Consider the following 21088-nt stretch of genomic DNA (forward strand, 5'->3'; position numbering starts at 1 on the left):
GATCTGTGTGAGGATTAAAACAGATGATAACTAAACAGGAAGCACTGAAAATTACTGAGATGTTGCTAGGGAAACCCAGACGAGCTGCAAACACAATAAAGGGACTAGCTTATCATACTTATTAATAACCTGGTAAACTCAAGATCAATTCATATAAGCCAAACCAAGAGTGACAATTATTTGGATTACGATCCATAAAGTTCTGCAATTCACTGTTGCTGTAATGTATACTGCTTCCTTTTTACATTAAAAAAGCAAATTAGATTTGTCTTCCTGTGCTTCTGTTCTAGCTGTATCGTGTACCTACTAATCAATTCAGAAGATGAGGGGTACAAATATCAGACTGTGGTTCACCATTTGTTTATAGCACTTTCACTACTTTTGTGAATTTTCAAAGCCATTCTCCAAGAGTGTTCGAAACACTGCAGGACCAGACTTAATTTATATTCCTATTATGAGAAGAACAACATTGTTTCTCAGATGTGTTTTTGTTTTTAAATAGGAAATCTTTACAAATGCCCTCTAAAGCAAAGGACAAGGAGATGATGTCATAAACTACATGTATGAGTTATAAAAACACCCTTGAGAATGCAGATGACCTGAAATATTTCATCTAAGAGTTTCTATATTGAAGCATTTGTACAGTCAAGCAGAACAACCAAACAGTAAAAGCTCTTGCCCACATGGTGTGGATGGTCTAATTTCAATTGTTCAAAGACAGGAAAGGAAGATGTTAGGTCTCACTTCTATTTTTCTGGCATTTGTCCTTGCGAAAGAAAGTGTCATTGAAATTTAAATTGTACCTCACTAGGTGGGGTATATTTTCATTTTCATTTTGTGCTAAAAAGAAAAATGTGGGTGAGAATAAACATGACTGCCAGAATGTTTTTGTTTTTCTTTACATATGTTGTGTTATTTTTTTGTTTGGCATGACAAATGTTTACCTAACTTACTGGAGTGGTTCCTTTGGAAGTTTTGCAGTCATCCATGTAATAATAAATCTCTATTTGGGAACATTTTAAAAAGCAGATGCTTGAGCCAGCAGATCGTAAGATTCCACTGGAGATCAATGAGTCTCTAGGCATTTTTTAGAGAAAAATTATTACTGTGAAACACCTCAACTGCTCTTTTGGGACTGCTGTAATCTATTGTCTCAACATAACTGCTAGTTTTTGGACTGTAAATCCATTAATACGTAGAGAAAATAATGCAAATGGTCAGTCTAACTTTTGTCCTGCTTATGTTAAAATTTACTTGTTCTTCACTTGCTTTTTTCTTCCACAGTACCCAAAAGCATGTATAAATATGGAAAGCTCACAATCACTATTTTTTTCTTTTTCAAGTCTCAAAATAGTTTGCATCAGTAGAGAACAGGACAGTAAGTGAAAACTTGATGCTAGAAGTACAGCAAAATGCATGCTACTCGAACACATAACAGAGCAATGGGGTGCCTTATTAGTTTCCATACTAATTGGTTTCAGCCTGGAGTTGATCTCAAGAAGTTTGGAGGCTTTTCTGCTTAAGACAGTATTGGTTTGATTTTCCAAAACATCCATAACTCCTAACTACTATTTTGCAAATGCCCTCAGTAGGAAGAAATGCACCTTTAAGAAAAGATAAAAATAATAAAAGAAACAAACACCAGTCAATGCCTGTGGCAATCTGGATGCTAGGCTGGGTTTCCAGGACAAGTGTTTCTTCCAGTAGCAATCCGAAAAGATTAAAGAAAGCCTTCCAAAGGCGCTGTACCTGCAGAGTAGCAATTCAAATCCATCACATGTGTGGGACCTCATAGCTCTGTACAAAAAATCTGCAGCGAATGAACTGGCAATAACCAATCTTTAACCAGTCTTCCCTGACACCAGCAAGAACTCCACTCCTAGAATTGACTTCCCAGTGAAATCCATGCTTTCCCAGTCCTTTCAGTGGTTTTCTTGCTCCAATGCTTGTCTGGAAGAGGGAGGGGCATGAAACCGGGTATTTAAAAGTTAACTGATTTGCAGTCAAATACAGCTGTTTCTGTACCTAACTGCTCCCTACCCACCACACTAGCAAGCTGAGCACAGGAAAGATACATTGCAGCTGAAGCTTATTTCAGTAGCTATGTCTGGAATGAAAAGATGACAGCTTTGCTCAGGAGACACTAACTTTAATCCATGGGAGAAGGGTTTTTAAATGGATGGTGAGAAGGGAAATCAGCTGAGAGAGATAGAGGCTGGAGGGAATAAAACTTTTAAGGGAAAGGCTGAGAAAGCAAGAATCTTTGGCACCTGCACCATTGCATGCCTCCCACAGGTCTCCTGCTAAAATGTGGAGGCCAGCAGTCAAAAAGAGCATATGGGAAGGAGACAACTGGAGATCACCTCTGCAGCAATGGACTGGCAAGCAGTAGGAAGCCAGAAAAACAGAAAACTAAAAAACAGCACCTGTTTAAAACTCATCATCTGGAAAAATGTGGGCATTCAGTCAGAGGTGAGCAGATGGAGAAGATATCTACAGCCTCTAAAAGGAAAGCCACTGGGGTATAAAACTCAAGACTCGTCATTATCAGCCCTTGGCCCAGAATAACTCTTGGACATGTATTGCCAAGGTTCCTATTTTCTCTGATATTTATAGCCACTCAGACACATTTAACTTCCAGTTAATACAGGCAATAGAGAACCATGTTTTACACAGGAGTGAACACCACACACCCCATGAGTGCCAGGGGTACTGTTTTACAGTGATTAACATTACACAACTGCTGTAGGAGAGGAAGTAAAGTCTGACTTATCTGACTGAAGGGAGCACGTGGGTGACCGTGTGACATACACTCCCAGCTTCATGCAAGCTAATTAAAGATTGCCAGACAGGCAACCCTGTGCATGACATCTCCTTTTATTATTGTCCATGAGCATGCAAGCTTCTCCAGCTAATCTGTGTATTTCAAATTTGTTTATGCTTTGCTGCCTCTGTGCCCACTCCAGCTACTGGATCTCATTTCAGCATCTCATACAGGAACCTGTACCACACCAATGAGGCAGCAGACACTTCCCTTCCATGAGAGGTAATGAGATGATTTAGTATTAAGTATATTACTGCATACCCTGGTGAAGGGAAAGTCTTGAACTCATGATTCCTTATTTCAGCTGCATTACCATTCCAAACCAGATTACTCATTTCTAAACACAGAATTAAGTAAACCTTGTATCTTAAATCACTTGTAAGGGGAGATGAGATCACTGGGAATAGCAACAATATAGAAACAAGATTAATACAGTGATAAGTGGTTAATAATTAGGCAAGTCAATTTGATTAGACACATGAGGATGCACAGTGTTTATTCTGATTTATGAAATGAAGTGAAGCAGGAAGGACTATTCTCAGCAAATAGTCTACAGCAAGAGAGAAAAATAACACAGATTTTTGGGAGGATGCCTATTTTCTTTCTTAATAGTATATTTTTTAGAGGTAGAGTAAAAGAACAAATTTTATCACTGTAAGAAGAGGCCTTTTTCCCTTCACTTGTCTTCGCTGCCACAAAAGCAGCCTCAAATTCAGCAGTCTTAAGACGAGCTCACTCAAGTAAATACAGATCTGTTGGATGCTGCTACTGGGGTCACAAAAAGAAAGAAGATACGGGACTGATTAAAAAAAAAAAAAATAATAATAATAATAGTATGAAAAACTAGGTTACAGCACTATGTTAAAAAACTGGTAAAGGCACAGCATCCGTATGAGGTAGACTGACACCTTCCTTTCTCCAGCAAGATGAATATGCCTCCATCCTGCTCCCAGTAGTGCAAGCTGTGACAACTGTGCGCTCTGACATGGGGCAGGGACAGCCAGTGCACCCTCATTCCACAGGAACACAGGGTGAACATTTCCAGCCACTGTTTTAAGTTATTCCTTAAAGCTCTACTACCTCAAGGAAGTTTTGTTCCAACTGGCTAGCAACAAGAAACAAGCTAATTACTGTAACACTTACCGAAAGAGGTGGTGACTGGACTGCGTAGGGGGGAGGTGGTGTGTCTGTTATTTCTGGATCATCATGTTCACTTTCACTGTAGCATTCTGAGGCAGACATGGAAAATAAGCAAAACCAAAGTGTTAGAGCAATACTCATTTATTCCTCGGAGCGCTGTGGTAACAAAAGATCACCAAATAGGACATACTGGGCTGAGGACTGCTCTGTAACAAGTCAATGTGTCCTACAGTGAAAATTAACCTACTTGTAGTAATGCTACACTACTCCATGGCTATATATATATATATATTTTTTTATTTTTATTTTTATTTTTTTTTTAAGAAAAAAAACTTGCTAATTTGCTTTGGCATGAAACACTAGGTGTCACTGCTCTAGCTAGCTTGACAAACAGGTTTGAAGTGGGTTTTTCCCCCCTCTTACGGCCTTTCAAAGAAAGGCTGCTATGTTTGTAGCATAAATTAGGGACACTTGTTGCAAGTACCAGGTACTGTCCCTTAATCTCTCTAACCAGCAAGTTTTCCTGGAGCTAGCAATAGGCATCGATGTTTGGGCTGCAGTTTTGGAGAAAACAGATTGCTCACATGGTGCTTTGGAAGCCACAGAGCAGCCTCACAAGTCTTCTGCCACCACACAGTAACTCGCATAGGCACGCAATGCAGCATGACAGAACATGTGCTGAGTTAGTACTAAAAGTAAACACAGTACTCTAGGGCTACAAAAAAGATAAAGACAAGTAGGGTGTAAATAAGCTGATAGAGCCTCAGCATGTCTTGACATATGGCATAGAGGAAGTCATTATTTCTTTGAGCTACCTGTGTAGCAGGTGAAAGCATTTTCTCAGAAGCTCTTAAAAGGTGGATTAAATTAAGTTATAATAATTGATAAAATGAGACCCAGGAAAAGCGGGGGCAGTAAATTGCTGGTTTCTATTCCCAGGGCCTGGTTGTAGCCACTGGGCAAGACCATTTCCCTCCACTAAATCTCCCGGGACGCACCAGCCTTTCACATCCAACCTTTATAGCAGCCACTTACATCCTGTCCTGCACTATGGCTGAAGGGTGACAGTGCTCACTTCCACCCAACAGAGCTGAGGACGTGAAAGGTTGCAAAGACATAGTCGAAGATTCATGAGGACAATGTGAGCAAGTGCTGAGTGTGAGAAGAGAAGAGGCTATCCATGTGGTCTCCAGTGGCTGCATGCAGCAGCTTGTGCTGCCCCAGAGCAGCTGGGTCTCTCTGGTGGAAGCAACTCTCCAGCTCTCCCCACAAGTCAGTAAGGGTTGTTTATGTTCTAGGAGTACTTTTGTAAGAGTTGGACTTCATGGGTTCACACCACATGATAGCAATGTGTTGGCATGGACTCTGGAAAATCACCTGTGATTATCTCACCTTTTAACTAAATTAATACCCACACACTTTCTTTTTGTGTATGCCATTTGTAGGTTTTAGTCAGCACAGTGTGAGGGAAACAAAGTTTTAAAAGAGAATAATTTTATACACAAGAGGGAGGTTTCCAAGATGTTAATAAAGTGAAAGAGATTCATTACTTTTTCTCCCCGTGTTGTTTGCAGAACTGTGTGGTTTCCTAATAGTACAGCTGCTATTCTGTTTACTGGAAATATGTGCCGGCACATCTTAGCATAAAGATTGACTGTAATAAGACCTATATCAAATTCTAAGGCTTTATTAATGACTTCTTGAATAACTCTTAGTAAATATCATATTGTTTCTACAAGTCTCCTTTTAGGCAGACAGAAATACTGAAAAAGAAACAGCTGTTTCTGATACCTTGAATAGGCAAATGGAGTGTTGGGGGGGAGGGTGTTAAAATGCACAAAAAGTACACGAATACGCAAGAACTTGCCAAAACAAGAGCCAAGACCTTCCTGAAAAGTTATGGTGTGTGATACAGAGGGGAGAATCGGGTCAGTAGGAACAGAAGTGGCTGTAAGTCATGGCAGCACTTTTCTGAAATTTAGCAATACCTCTTCAAGGGCACATCCACCCAGGTGTGTCAGCAGGGTACTGAACCCATGCTCAAGGCAACTGAAGCTGAAGAAACCTTGTCTATGTTACATTTGTTGCAGGATAATTAGATAACCTACTGCAGAGGTTACTGAGTAGATTATTTTGTATCTTTCTGCCATTTTTTTAAATTTAGATTAGTGAGCCAACTTATTTTGAGTTGTTTTGTAATTCTCAATTCGACCAACACCACCAATACTACATTTTGGAGGCTTTAAAAAAATGTTTTAATGTATAGAATTTTGACCATCCTCATCTTCCATCAAACTCCTCCTTTGTGTAAACATGGACAACATGTTTGGACACCTCCTCCCCAAGTACAATTACTATGCAGTTCTTGCTACACGGCCTACTACTCAATATAGCTTGTTATCCTAATTATCTCAGCCTGTTTTGACACAAAGTTGTGTTCAAAGAGGACACCAGCATTTTGGAGGAACTTGGGGGTATGAAAATTAACAAGTTGTCTGACAAGAAATAAAGAGGAACCATGAACTGAAAACAAAGAAATTCATGGGACCTGCTTAATCTCCAGAAATCAGTGATATCTATGTTTACCAGCCCCAAAGCCGCTTTTAATGGCAGACTATAAACAGAGCCAGAATATAAACAGAGACAGACCAGACTAATCAATAATGGAATTACATGTCCAAAGGCTGGACATAAGCCACAACCTCATTCTGGGAAACAGCAGAAGGGATGCAGAGAGGAGCATTTCCACGCTTAGACAAAACAGGCTGCATCACCTATATGTTCATACTACTACAAACACCAGTTTCTTCTTCATAATTACAGTTTCTTAACAACCTGAGCAGTTCTAAAAAAGGCACTGGATACCAATACTCTAAAAATGGAGGGACAAAAGCCCAGAAGATGATACATATTTGTCAGGTCAGAGTCCAGTCCAGGTTTGGTATCTACACACAGCAGTTTTCATTCTAAACCAGCTCCTAGCACATGTGTCCTCACCAGCAGCTTTTTCCAGTGCTCTGACAGATTTGTACTCTGCCCAGATTTGTGGTTTGAGTGCAGGTATACTCCCAAAGAGTTCTACTATATCAGTGTGCAAATTAAGACAATAAATAAATTGCTAGGGAGCTTTAAAAATTACTCATACCATAATTAAATCTTGGGCTTGGGCTCTGAAGGAAATTTTAGGCTTCAGTACATCACTATCACTGCTCCCCACACCATTGCTGTTGTTGAAACCCCCAGGAATGGAGAAGACACTAGGGATAGGGCTACATTGCACAAGGTGTTCCTGAACTACTGAGCTCCCAGGCCATAGAACAACTCCTGTGATTGCCCCACTCCACTCTGCACTGATGTGTCTTCACCTGGAGCACTGTGTGCAGTTCTTGGCAACACAATATATTAAAAAAAAAAAAAAAAAAAAAGTTATTAAGCTGCTGGAGAGTGTCCAGAAGAGGACTACGAAGTTGGTGAAGGGTATGGAGAGGAAGTCATATGAGGAGCAGCTAAAGTCACTTGGTTTGTTCAGCCTGGAGAAGAGGAGACTAAGGGGAGACCTCATCATGGTCTAACGGCTTACTCACAAGGGGAGGAGGAAGGGCAAGCACTGAATTCTTCTCTTTAATGACCAGTGACAGAACCCGAGGGAATGGCAGGAAGATGTGCTGGGGGAGGTTTAGGTTGGACATTAGGAAAAGGTTCTTCACCCAGAGGGTGGTGGAGCACTGGAACAGGCTCCCCAGGGAGGTGTCACAGCCCCAAACCTGACAGTATTCAAGAAGAGACTGGACAGCACCCTCAGACACATAGTATGAACTGTGGAGTTGTCATATGCTGGGACAGAAGTTGGACTCAATTATCTTTGTGGGTCACTTCCAACTTAGGACATTCTATGATTCTTTTCTATGATACCTTACCATCTGAAAGCCCAGAGTAGCACAGCTGTTTCTCTTCACACTTGACAGGCTTAGAAAGCCAGCAAACTGCCAGAAAGCAGTTACACACCTCTTGAGATCACTGAGTGTCTCTCAGTGCCACTGTTTCTTTTTCTGTGATTGCTCTGTGCTATGTCAGTGTGGTTCCTCTGAGCTCAGGCAGTAGACAGACCCAAGTTGACAATTTAAAAGGAAGAAAAGAGCTGGTGAAAAATTGGCCAAGTAAAAACCGTGAAGAACATGATGTTGTTACACACTGAAACCACTGTTAGGAGCATACCTTCCTCATTCTTCCCATTGGGTGCCTGAGGGTCCACAGCCATTCCTAGCTTACTTAGCCACCTGTGTTTGAAACAGAGAGAATATGGAGTTAGGGATACTTGCATGCTGATCAGACAGATTTTTGCCTCTTTCATATGTGTTCTACATCATTACATCTATTTTCATTAATCTGAAGACTAAATGTCTTTGACTAAATGTCAAAGTTTCCTTTTATTTCTTAGATCATTTTCTAGAAAGGCACAAATTACCTGAATACTAATATTTCCTGTAGTGAGCAGAACTACATGTCTGAGACATCATCTTTCCCTGATCCTGAAAAAAGCACTACTGATAACCAAGGAGCTGCATTCATGGAAGCTAAAGGAAAAGCATATCTGCTATATATAACACAATGGCAGTGGTTTAGTCCTGCTATTGGAGTGCCATCTTTCACCTGAGATGAAGCAAAAGATACAGGAGCCATAGAACATTGTCAGTTGCCCTGGCTAAAGCTATCACAGCACAGGCTAAGAAACCATTCAAATCCAGACTTTCCAACCATTATATTATGTTTTCTTCAACTCCCTATGAATTTTTGTTCTTAGTAAGTCTCACTTCCTGTGTTACTTTAATATATTAACTTTTTTTTTTTTTTCATTTTTGTTGGGTTTTTTTGTCTGTTTGCTGGGGTTTTTGTTTTCTTTTTGTGGGGTTTTCTGTTGTTTTGGTTTTTGTTTTTTTCATTTCTCTGCCTAGATGTCTACATATTTCTAGTGTTGGAAACAATCCCTAGATATACTTCTTTTATATTTTGTTTCCATGTAGGCCATTCAGATCCATCCAGGTTTTATGAAAGTAACAACCCAAAAACCTCTTACCTTTTGGATTAAAACTCAAGGCCTAAATAGGGAATGTATGAAGGGGAGGAATTAAGATTCATAACTCCAAAAAAAACATTGTGTCTGATGTTGATTTACTGAAGCAATGGGAAATTTGCTAGTAAGACCAGTGTCAAAGTAACTGGATTTTTAGATGGTAGTATGAATAAAACAGTGCCTTAACAATTCAAGAAAAAGTGTCCTTTCTGTAATAGCAGATTATTGACTTTCTCCTAACAGCTAATCATGGCAGAATGATTTACTAAAATAAAAAAAATCTTAACAAAAGAAAAGGTTTGCTAAAAAGTCCAGGACTTCATTAACTGCAAGGTCAGACAGATTGCTAGCAACCACATGCAGCTGGCCAGGCAAGTGCATGCAGCTAGCCAGCAGGGGTTTACTTTTCATGTGTGCACGACAATAGCAAATACATGCTAAATTAATGAGGCAAATGACTGTATTAATAAATACACTGTTGATTTAATAGCTATATATGCATGAAGAGTTACAAAAGGTCATGATCTATTGAGCATTCATGCACACCAGTAACTCGACACATGTGAATGCCCCAGTGAGCTCAGTAGAACCACTCATATGCGTATGTATTTGTGGGACTGGAGCCAAGAGAACAGATGTCTTTTAGTCTGTTTTGACATATGCGTGAGTATGCATGTACTTTATGTATTAAATGCATGTATTTGCCAAGGAAAACATCATCAGCTACAACAGTGAAGAATTAGTGCAGTATAGTGCAAGCTGCTCTAACACTAGGCTACCTAGCTTTAAGCCAAAATTAAATTTACTTGAGAAGTGGAGTTGGAAGAAAATAATTCTTGGGGTATAAGAGCTGGGACACCTGCATAGATTCCAATCACTCACTCACATGAGACTAAACATTTCAAAAGTGTAGTTAAGCCACTGAGAATTTCCAGCTGGACTCCAATATGCCTCTTAACACTCACTAATGTCCTCCATTAGCTCTGATTTTCCTTATCCCTACATCCTTCCTTCTTTCTCAATCAGGATTATTCTCTCTATAGAAATATTCCTGTCCAGCAGTCCCTCATTATCAGTCATCCTCAGCCCATCTGCCTCAAGAAATTCTCACTCCAGTAGGAAATACAGTGATACGAAAACAGATGGTTATCTCCCCACCAGTATGCTCTGTGTGGCATCAAGTTGCAAAGGGCAACATCTTATTTCCATCTATATTTGCTTCTATGCATCTATAGAGTACAGATTTATGAATGTCTATGTACATACACTACTGTTGTATCATACATTTCTGTATGCATAGCCCTTTCAAAAGGTCACACATGTTCTTACAACCTCTATCCTTTTCTGTTGTGTTAAATATGCATGAGGTCTCCTATTTATAGAAGGAAAGAACAGACAACACCCTATGAAGAATCTCACAAATATCACTAGCAAAGCCATGATTAAAATCCTGACCTGACTATAGCAGTTCTCTTCCTGTTTAAATTGTACTGCTTTGTATCCAGTATCTGGCCATTTAATGTATATAGCATTGTGAATAGACTGCAGTCTGAAGTAAAAAAGACAAAACAGACATGAGATGTAAAGACAAAGCAGACATGAGATGTATCTGAATTAGCCAAAACTGGATCAATAGCAAATAATATCTATTTCTGATAGCACAGTGGTTTCTAAAATGGCAGTATTCACATCCATTTTTACTTATTGCATTAAAAACTGCATGAACTGATTGTTGTTCTTACAGACATTTGTGGAAAGAAAGTTTATGAACTGTCATGAGGATTGTTTAACTGCGACACAGTTTGGTGCTGAAGTAAATGCTTGCTTACATTAAGAAAACAGCCCTTTCTGTGCCTTTAACTCTCCTTGTTAACTGACATGTTACTCTGAAAGCAGACACTATTATATTCTAGTCCTAGATCACTTCTGGGACAAAACTTTATCAAGCTTTTCCCTCTCTTCTCTTTCAGCCCTCCCTTCTCCCAAGGTGGTGAACTTGCCATCAAATCAGGCTCACAAAGTGATTCTGATTTCAACTGTCATTAGTGAACAAATAGCAGTAGTTTGTTTCTATACAGTAACCAGAAAACAAAACAGACTCAGCAAATCCCCTCATAACTTCATCAACAACTGCTTAACAGTGAGTGAATTAACATGGCCAGTCACTCCTACTTACGTATTCATTTCCAGCACATTTTCTGCCGCAAAATAAAATGTCTTGATCTGTGGGTGGCTGATCTTAATAGCACTTAAAGAAAAGAAAAATAGAAGAGATATGAAGAAAAGTCATTTATATAAGAAAGAAAAAATAATAGCTGAGTGAACTGTTTGAAATATTTATTCACTCCATTATATTAATCCGGAACATCTTATACATCCTTATAGATCTTTTCTTAAAACTCTAGTCTATTTTTAGCATGTTTCCTAGGTCATGCATTGTTCAGAGGGTATAAACAACAGGAAATAAAAAGGAAGGAATAAAGAATAAAACAAAGACTTTTTTTTATTCCATTACATAATTCTGTTGTGTGCCCACATCTCCAATACAATCTGCAGGTTTGCTTCCCTCTGTTCTTAAAAGCAAAGTAAACCTGAAAAAGGTTTGGAGAAAGCACCAGGGGTCACCCAAGATATGAAACAGCTTCCATGAGTGATTAATCAGGCTAAGACCCCACTGCAGAAAAAAATGGTGGTTGATGGAACAGAATGCGATACAATAAAACCACAGGCAGCACACAATGCGTGAATAGGGACTGACTCCTCACTGTCTTTTCCAAGACAAGTTTTAGGAGGCACCGAAAAGGCAACCAGGTGGCAGGTTTGAAACAAAAACAAACAAACAAAAAAAAATTATGTCTGTCTCAGCCCCACACTACACTTCAGTTGAATATCCACCAGTAAGATTTCTGATAGTCTCTGATCCTGAGACTCTGTGGCTTCCCTCTTTTGGTCCTCATTAGGTGACTGACTCTGTCCCATGGAAGCACATGCTGTTTGACTGAGCCCCAGCTGAACCAGCAGCACTGGTCACTCCTCACAGTAACCCTAATTTACCCTCTCTCAAATAAGTGATGAGCACGTTTCCCTCCCAGTTACTGACAGCCAACAGCTGCAGAAGTGAAGGGCAACATTTTCTCATGTTCCTGTACTATGTGACAACCCTTCCTCTGAGCTCCCCATATTCAAAATAGCTGTCCCATTTCTTTTGAGGAGTCAAGCCCACAATCTCAGGAACATCTACAGCTAATCACAGTGTGAGACCCAACCAGAAGAACAAAGGCTTTCTCTTAAGGGACAGAATAAAAACCATGCTGAGCTTTATAACTTTAAACAGCAGCAACACTCCTCCAAACCTTTGAAGTGTACTCAGAAGCAGCTGGAAATCAGTGCTGCATACAGAGTTTGGAGACAATATTTTAAAATGTGTACCCTGCTAAACAAAGTTTTTAATCCCTGCACAATCAGAGGCTTCAAGTACAGCCCAAGCTCAGTTGCACCACAGCAGCCTAAGGAATAGTCCTGACTTGGAGGGAAGCAGCATTACTTGTACCACTGTTGACATCCCCACCTATGAGAAGGTAACTCAGATAGACTACAACTTACTCATAATCCATGAACAAAGAGAAGGGAAAAAAAAGGCATTTGGCACAGTGATCTACTTTTCCGTTTGTAGTTTCAGCAAAGCACATCTGGCAGAGAAGTTTCAAAAATATTTTTGCAATATATTTTTTTTTCAGTAGCTCAATTAGTATCTCATTATTTATACAACAAAGAGCAGCTCTCCACAGCTTCATTGTCAGACACTGCTGAGATTCAATTCCTTTCTGTGATAGATATCATGCGAAACTGGGGGAAATAGAGAAACTTACTGCTTTTTTTTGCATTCAATTGCTCGGTCCACACTGAAGTCTGGAAGTCGGATAAATCCTTCTGCTTTTTCAGCCTACAATAAGGAAAAACAAACAAACAAAAAAACAAACAAACAAACAACAACAACAACCACCACACACCACAATCAATCAATCGGTAAGCTACTAGACTCCAATGCTTAATGATATTTAACATGCGCGTTCTTGTTTTTGACAGCTTTTTATAACAGTTGAAAATATATGCTCATCACCATGGGGACAGATTAACATCCAATGTCTTGGCTGATATTTGAGAACAAAAATATTCCTGTGCAATCTACTGCTTGTGCAAGGCCCAAAGCTACCAGTCCTGTTTCTGCAAGTGGCAGAGTATGAGCATAGAATTTATTGTACACTTCCAAATATCAAAGCAACTGAATGAGAGAGGATCCCTAACTGCTAGAACAGTGCTCAGATAGATTTCCTCTCCTCCTCACATCATTTGGATCAGTGCACCCTTATCTAAGCTTCATAGGGAGGTCATAAGTCTCGCCCAGAGTGTGACATTGTCAAGGTCAAAATTTAGGTTTGGATCAAACCAGGATGAAAAACAGTGGGAACATGGAGGAAACTGATTCCTTTGCAACTATCACACAACTTCTTTCAACCAGTCATAACAGCACCACATATAACAATCTATGTATCTTTGCAAAATATGTGTCTATAGCAACAGGAATTCAAAAGTGACCTAAAACAATCTTAGGCAGAGATGAAGAAGGGTCTCCCCTGGGTATCTGTAACATGGACCATTTTTTAGGGTCACCTTTACATGCCTCTAAGTCAGCAAGGCAGAGGCAATACTGGCTGCTCTCATTTCAGGAGGTGAAATGGTGCAAGTGGATGGTTCCACGTGGCTGAACACTGCAAACCAGCCTCAGATGGCTTAGGCCACCCAGCTATTACTCCCCTCAGAAATCTGCAGGTGTGGTACAGGAGGAAGGAAAAGCTATGCAGACATTTGCGGTACACTGTTTTTATGCAGTTACTCCTTTCTGAACAGGAGAGAGTTTGCTGAGCATTGGTATCTCTGTTCTGGGTCAACTGGCCTCTGCGTCAGAGAGTAGCTCCAGCAAAACCAAAGTTATCGGTTGGCCTCAAATCCCCGTTCTTGCTGCCTGCAGCTGAAAAATCTTCCTTTACCACATCTATCTGTATTCATCCAATCAGCCACAATAAGACTATGACTCCTGCTAAGAGGAGCAATCATGTAGACTAAAGTCTGTAGCACATAATGTCAGGAAAAACAGTACTTCCCAAAACGCAGAAAGTGTTCATTCCTGAATCATGTTTTAGCTGCTTGCAGCCCTTATCCCCAGGCACATTAAAATTCTGAAAACGTACACTGAGTTAAAGCAGGTAAAATATACACAACAATTACAAAGACAGAAGATAAATGAAGATGACTGACAGCATCTCAAGTCACATTATGCATGAATATGAAGAGACTATAAAAAGATGTTAATCGAGACAAGTCTTTGAGATTTAATGCTTGGAAGTATGAATCTCTGAGAGCTGAAATATGGATACAGAATGGATATTTCAGTGGGTGGTTGCCCCATACATTTGCACATCTGTTCGCTGGTATACAATGAATCACAGTATAACCATCATTCCTGCAATCTACATATATTAAATATTAATATGAGAGGTTTAGACAGGGTGTTTCAAAAAGATGGACCAAATTTGAAGTTCCTACTGCTTTGAAATTTGGTCTGTCTTTTTGAAACACACTGTACTTGCATCTTTGCCAGTAAATGGTTTTGCCTGCTCTAGGACAAAAAGTGCTTATTTGCAATTGTGGGGTTTTAACTTTCTCTGATTGTATTTCTATCTGTCAAACTTATCTAGAGCCTGGCTTGGGAAGCTTTTGTTTCCATTGCACAGACTGAAATTTAGTGAGACTAAACTCATTGAAATAAAATAACAATTAACTAAAGAAAAAAATATGACAAGATTATTTTTTTTTTGGTCTTTTCTTTTAATGTATATTTTAATCAATTAGACCTTAAGCTAGCATTTCCATCCCAGTTCCATAGTACACTGAGTATATAGGGATGAGTGAATGAGTAGGGGTGATGGAAAGAGAAGCTCTACTCATGGGCTGCACTGTATGAAAGACAGTGTACTATCCTGCATTTCTATGCCAAAAAGAGTGGTCATTTACTAGACCAGGTGCAGTGAGAGTACTGGAATTCCTGTTTGGTTCCCAAGACCAGCCTAAGAACACCAGAGACGAAGCTCAAAAATGCAGGTATGAAAGGAGGTATGAAAGCAATTATTATACACATTGCTGGATGAGAAATGTGTACAATGCCTCTTGTTTCTCTGCAGTATGATATGAATCAATAAATCCAGTTTTAAAAAACAGATCCAGAAGACTCCATGTAAAGGAATATGCCCAGGTGCCTTCACACCCACATACCAATAAATTTATGGCCTGAGCTATGTAAGCCATCAGGTGGGTGAGTGGGTGACTAGGATCTAGGGTGGGTTGGCCTTACATGTTACAAATGCAATCACAGCTCAGCCAGTTTTATCTGTTAGTGCAGCAGCCATTGGTCTACACTGCACCCTATAAATTGCCTAGGGTGCTACACAAGCACTCACGAGCAGATGAAGCCTTGCAATAGCATTAGATAAGTCACTGTCTCTACTGTGAATGTATACAAATATGAATTCTGTGTTGGACTACTGAATTATCAGGACCCTGTAAACCAGCATGGAGACACTCACCTGGGGTGCTCCCACCCATGAGGAGATAAACTTGGATTTGAACCACTGACACATCCGATAAGTATCTAAATTAGTTGAGTACTGCCTAGATTGTTAATGAAAATAGGTCTGTAGGCTTTGATTTGAGTAATTTACATTTACTAGTTTCACAACAGGGAAATCTCCTGACTTCTTATGCAGTATTTGGCATGTTCCAGTTGGTAAAAGATTATGTTCTTGCACATGCATTCTCTCTCAATGCATTCAGATTTTATATTAATCCTGTCTGCAATTTTACATTTGTTCATTTATAAGTCTAATGTTTCATTTTATGTATAAATGAAAGGAAGGAGAATAATTGTGTTAATGTTTTTAATGCACTATTGGTACACATCTAAAATGTGTATATAATAGAAAAAAGGGTTTGATGGGTATTGTAGTTCCATAATTATGAGGGAAAAAAAAAAAAAAAAGGAGAGCAAAAAGATATCAAATCATAACAGTAAAAACTAATGAGCATTCTTAAAGTCAGAGAATAGAATCCCAAAGAAACACTAGGAACAGAATAAGTGAAAGTAATCTTTTTGTTTTTTCTTGGAATAAAAATGGCATTTAAAAACATTAAAAGTGTATGGAAGTCCTAAATATTTTCTTTTATTCAAAATATTTTCTTTAAAGTGACATTATTATATATACTATTATTTAACTCACACATTTCACTCAAACTTCCTAGAGATTTTGTTGCAATGCTGTAAAAAAAAACAAACAAACAAACAAAAAAAGCCCTAAAAAAACTCAGATTAAAAGAACCTTGACCTGTTTCCTATTTAATTAAGATATTTAATAGAACAAGCTGTTACCTCTTGTGGGTTTTAGGCAGGCTAGCCTAACATACAAATCTGCACGTTTTGCCATGCCCAATTGTAGGAAAATCATTTCAATAATAACAACAGTCTCTGCAAATGCTTGGGGCAAAAAGTAACCACATTTTCACAGAAAAAGCTTTTCACTCAAGAAAAAATTCAAACATTTATGAAACGTACTGCATGAATCCAGTGAAAGAGGCTAATGTTCTTCTTAGCTTGCCTCAGTACATCGTCCAAATGTTGTGGCTTCAGAAGATTTAGTAGATCATTTAACAGACCTTATTCAATATTTAAAGTAAATTTAATGGTGCAGAAGGATTTTTTTAAGAGTGATGTAAAGTCAAAATATCTCTTTATCATGGAACAGCTCCAATTCGCATTTCAGGTTACTACTCATGGCTTCATGACAGTGTCTTTGCACTGCCCCCAGAAGACCCCGTGGACATTGGAGGAGCAGTTCAGTGCTCAAGATTTTTTAGTACTGCCAAGTACACCAGTGAGGCAACCTATAGAACTGTAAATAATTTATATAAGATATTGGACCAGAGGCCTCCAAAGCCCTCAACACAATCAGCAGGCATCAAGGATTTTTTTTATCATCCACAGAAGCAGCTGCTATGATTCAAAGGTGAAAGATTTCTGTTTTAAAAGACTGCAATTATACAGCTCCTGACAAAGCTGTTGGAGTGAGGACCGATTTAAATGCAGTGAACTAAAAAAAAAAAAAAACAACACACAACACAGCACCACACCACAAACACAAAACCCAAAGTTAAATAGTGACAGTAGATCACAGCCTGAAACCCTTTGATTTTATATTTGTATTTCTTTTCAGCTGAATCCCCATGACAACCATCGTTAACACATCCTGCAAAATTGTATTTCAACTCTACTCGGAAAACCATCTGAGCTACCCTAAAGGCCTGCAAGACAGGCATTTAGTCTCCCATCCCTTTCCAACTAACACTGTCCAACACAGTCACAACAAGCACAAGGAGCCAGGAGCCTGCGATTACACTTCACAATCTTCCCCCACCACCCCTCCCTCCCTCCTATGCAGGTGTACTGATTCCTTCCAGGGTTTCAGTCTGAGAACTAAAACTGCTAAAGAGGCAGGCAGGATCACACGCTGTCCTCTTCAAACACTTGTCTTCAAGGCAGCTTTCTACAAATAGCAATATGTCCTGGTTTTGTTAAAAACAAGACCAGTTCTCTTTTAGTGATTTTTCTTTCAGCTAAGTTCTTCTAGGTGGCTGTACTTTTCTGAGTTTTAGCCTGCATATTTTTCCTAGGATGCTGTACTCAGTGCTGATAAGAAGACCAACAGAATGCTGAAGCAGCTCGTGTTTAGATTTATTACTATGGTAGCCAAGAAAGACTGATAAGTTTTCCCACGTTCCGTTGTGAGAGGGGCATATTTGAGGAGGGGTGGATGGAACAGATGACTAAAACTGACCAACTGAAGTATTCCATCCCATAATCATCATACCCCCTATATCAATGAGGGTCAAGCCCTCTTCAACCATGGCCGGCATCTAGAGAGGACCCTGTCTGTCTGCCTGTGATCTACAGGTCTCAGGCCCTGCATCCCTGCAACCAGTTTCCAGTTTGCTGTGAAGTCCCGCCCATGACTTCCGGGAGCCTGAGCTGCACCTGCTGGAGTAACGCCAACTCCACATCGAGCACTCAAGATTGGTTTTGTATATATATTCTCTATTTACTAGTAGCATTAATAAAACCCTTTAAAACTCTCCAACTTGAAGTCTAAGCCTCTGTTCCTTTCCCCTTATCTTTCCTATCATCTTTCCGATCTAAAGGAAAGGGGTGGTGGTAAGTGAGGGGGTAACAGGGAGCATCTGCCATGGTTTATTGCCGCCTTGCCTTAAACCTTGACACAGTACATCGAAGAGGGAGCCAAACACTAAGAGCAGTTGTCCAAGGAGTTTGGTGTTACTGAGTGCACCCAGAACATCTGACTGCTCAGATGCATTTTCTGACATTTTTTTTGTGTTTCCATTACAGCACCAAACCTTCTTTGTTTCTTCCTAGTCCAAAAAGCTTCCCCTTCCCAGACTGGGGGCATGACCATGCTGCAAACGAAAGTTTACTGGCCTCATATGATATCCACGTTTTAAAGAAAGAGCAACCACACATGGGAAGAGGTCTCCGGGCAGTCTACCCAAAGCCTGCTGAGACCACTCTGGCCCTAACTTCACCACTCACAGTACCGCAGCTAGCTGGTCAAAAGTTAATTTGGATTTGCCTGTGATCCCTGGTTTGCTTTCAGTGAAGGAAAAGCTTGATTCTTGGGGTGTCTGATCAGCTGTTTCTGACCATTCTCAGTGTTTGGTGTTTTGTTGTTTTTTTTTTTCTTTTGAGTTGTGGCTTTCACAACATTATTTTATGTTAAATTGAAGGAACTACCATCTGCAAATATCACAAATGTCCTATATTGCCTCTCCAATCTGTCTCACATGACAGACCCAAAACCTGAGTCACTTGAAAGCAAATTAAATAAGAGGGACAGAAACATCCAGAGCTTTAGAGTTGCCTGAAGACAGCCTTCATCAAGAACACGATGTAAGCTTAGGTTACATACCCAAACCCGGACAACGCACATTCCTGTACAGATTCCACCCACTCCCTATTTTCTCCATCTCCATTAGAAAAAAAGGTTAGGTCCAGCACCCTGTTGCTATGCTACAGTTGCCAGCGTCTGGCTGACTGCAGTTCCTGCACAGCCATGAACAGAACATACTTGTTTCTCACAAAAATGAAAGTGGTCAGGTAGAGCCACAGGCAGCCAGCCTGCCCCAGTTCCTTGACCTCAGCCCCACTCTTCCGTCACCACCTTTTGTTTCAGCCTCTTTAAGAAGAGCTGTCTTGGGAAGCCTCGGACACGTGAGGAGCAGGACTCCCCCTCTTTCAGCACAACTGTGAACTTAAGATTGTCATCACGGATGGCCCATTGGGACCAACGATTAACTCCACTGAAGGCAGTGGAAGTCCAGGCCAGATAGTAAGAAGAAATATCAAGCAAGCAAGCCAATATAGCAACACTATTTTTTGTTTCATCAATTTAGAAGTGAAAATATCTGTGAAAATACAATGGGTCTAATTCATCTCAGATATGACTCTGAGCATGGCTCTTATCTCACCAAATTAAGTAAGCAGATATTAACAAAAAACACCTTCCCTCCTTCCCACACCCACAGTCACTACCATTCTACAAATGTTGCCTAAATCTACAATTATGCAGAGGCTGCAGTTTAAGTTGTTCAAAGAAACCTCTGTTTTTTAATGTAAAATAGTGTTCAAAAGTCAGTAGAAGTTGAAAGCAAAGAGATGCTTACTAGCTAGCATGTTTACAAGAACTGTGATAAGTGCCAAGCCATGGCTGACATAAGCTAAGAGTATTTTGAAGCCATATGAGCTCTTCAAGGTATATGAAATAAACCAGAATAAGGCTGCCACCCGTTCTTAGGCTTTGTTAGTACGAGTTCACCCAAATGGTTAATGCTCTCTAGTAGCAAAAGGATGAGCATCACTATGGCTTGTTTGGATCCAAGGAGAGGAATTAAGCCAGGCCACAACAACTAAAGGAAGTGGAGGACTTTGCAGCATCTGTTCCCCGCCACTTTCCTAGTCTTGCCTCATTTTATTTCCTTGCAACTTCACATCAGCCAGCCAGCTCACCTCTCTTAACACTGCTTGGCCAGAAGTACAACTGCAAGCAGTGGTTTAGAATAGTCAATACTAATAAGCATTTGCAGAGTATTAATGTCACTGATGAGTTTATCTGCCAGGTCATGTCTTTCAAACAGAAGTATTTCAAATATTGGAAAAATAAAGCCTTTTTTTCTTCCCCCCCTCTACTTTCCTTAATTTCTTTCTTTCTCTTTTCTCTTTCCCTCATGCATGTATTTGACTTGGTCTAGAAAGGAAGCTAAGCCAGATTACCACAACCCCACAAAAAACCAGCAGCATAAGACCAGCAAAGTTGTTTTCATCCCCCCTCAAACTTAAAAAAACAAAAAAAAACAAAAAAAAACACACAAAAAAAAAAAAAAACAAAAAAACAAAACAAAAAAAAAAAAAAAGTACCATCTTTAAACGTCATTTAGGAAAGGTCAAAGTTTTTATTCTGTCAAAATAAACCCAACACTGTACCCACAACTGAAGGGAGATGGTGAAATACTCTTTACATTAGTCAAGTTTAGCTTAGGATTTTGAGATTTTTCTAATGGTTTAAACTGTTCTGTTTGTGCCTTGAAACAGCAAGATTTTTAACAGTGATTAGTGCAATAGAAATAAACAAGTGGAAACAGTCCAGATTGCATTTAATTTCTTAAAATATTCTAAGAATTGACAAGAATCAATCAGGGTTTCTTCAAACTTTCACCCTTTCCTTGGCCTGGGACATGGTGATTTCCAGAGCAGACCGTTTGTAAATGCAAAAACCTGATGCCTCTCCACAATTCCCCGCTGAAGCTGCTGAGTTTCAACCTATGTTGTTGTTGGCATTCTCTAAGCCTCTGCACATCCTAATTCTGGGCTCTGTCAGTCC

The 21088-nt window shown here is 39.7% G+C and overlaps 1 protein-coding gene across 8 annotated transcripts in view; it reads right to left on the reverse strand.

Annotated features, from left to right (window-relative positions):
* Positions 1-21088, reverse strand: part of IPCEF1 (interaction protein for cytohesin exchange factors 1) — an 85883-nt gene that overhangs the window by 18493 nt on the left and 46302 nt on the right. For all 8 annotated transcript variants that reach the window (XM_082048301.1, XM_082048303.1, XM_082048300.1 and 5 more), the window contains 4 exons: positions 12905-12978; positions 11212-11283; positions 8180-8241; positions 3968-4053 (listed from right to left, as the gene is read on the reverse strand). In XM_082048301.1, coding sequence (XP_081904427.1) covers positions 3968-4053; positions 8180-8241; positions 11212-11283; positions 12905-12978 — 294 coding nt within the window. The remainder of the gene's footprint in view (positions 1-3967; positions 4054-8179; positions 8242-11211; positions 11284-12904; positions 12979-21088) is intronic.

This window comes from Streptopelia decaocto (assembly GCF_964273445.1).
Source record: "Streptopelia decaocto genome assembly, chromosome: 3".
Taxonomy (NCBI): domain Eukaryota; kingdom Metazoa; phylum Chordata; class Aves; order Columbiformes; family Columbidae; genus Streptopelia; species Streptopelia decaocto.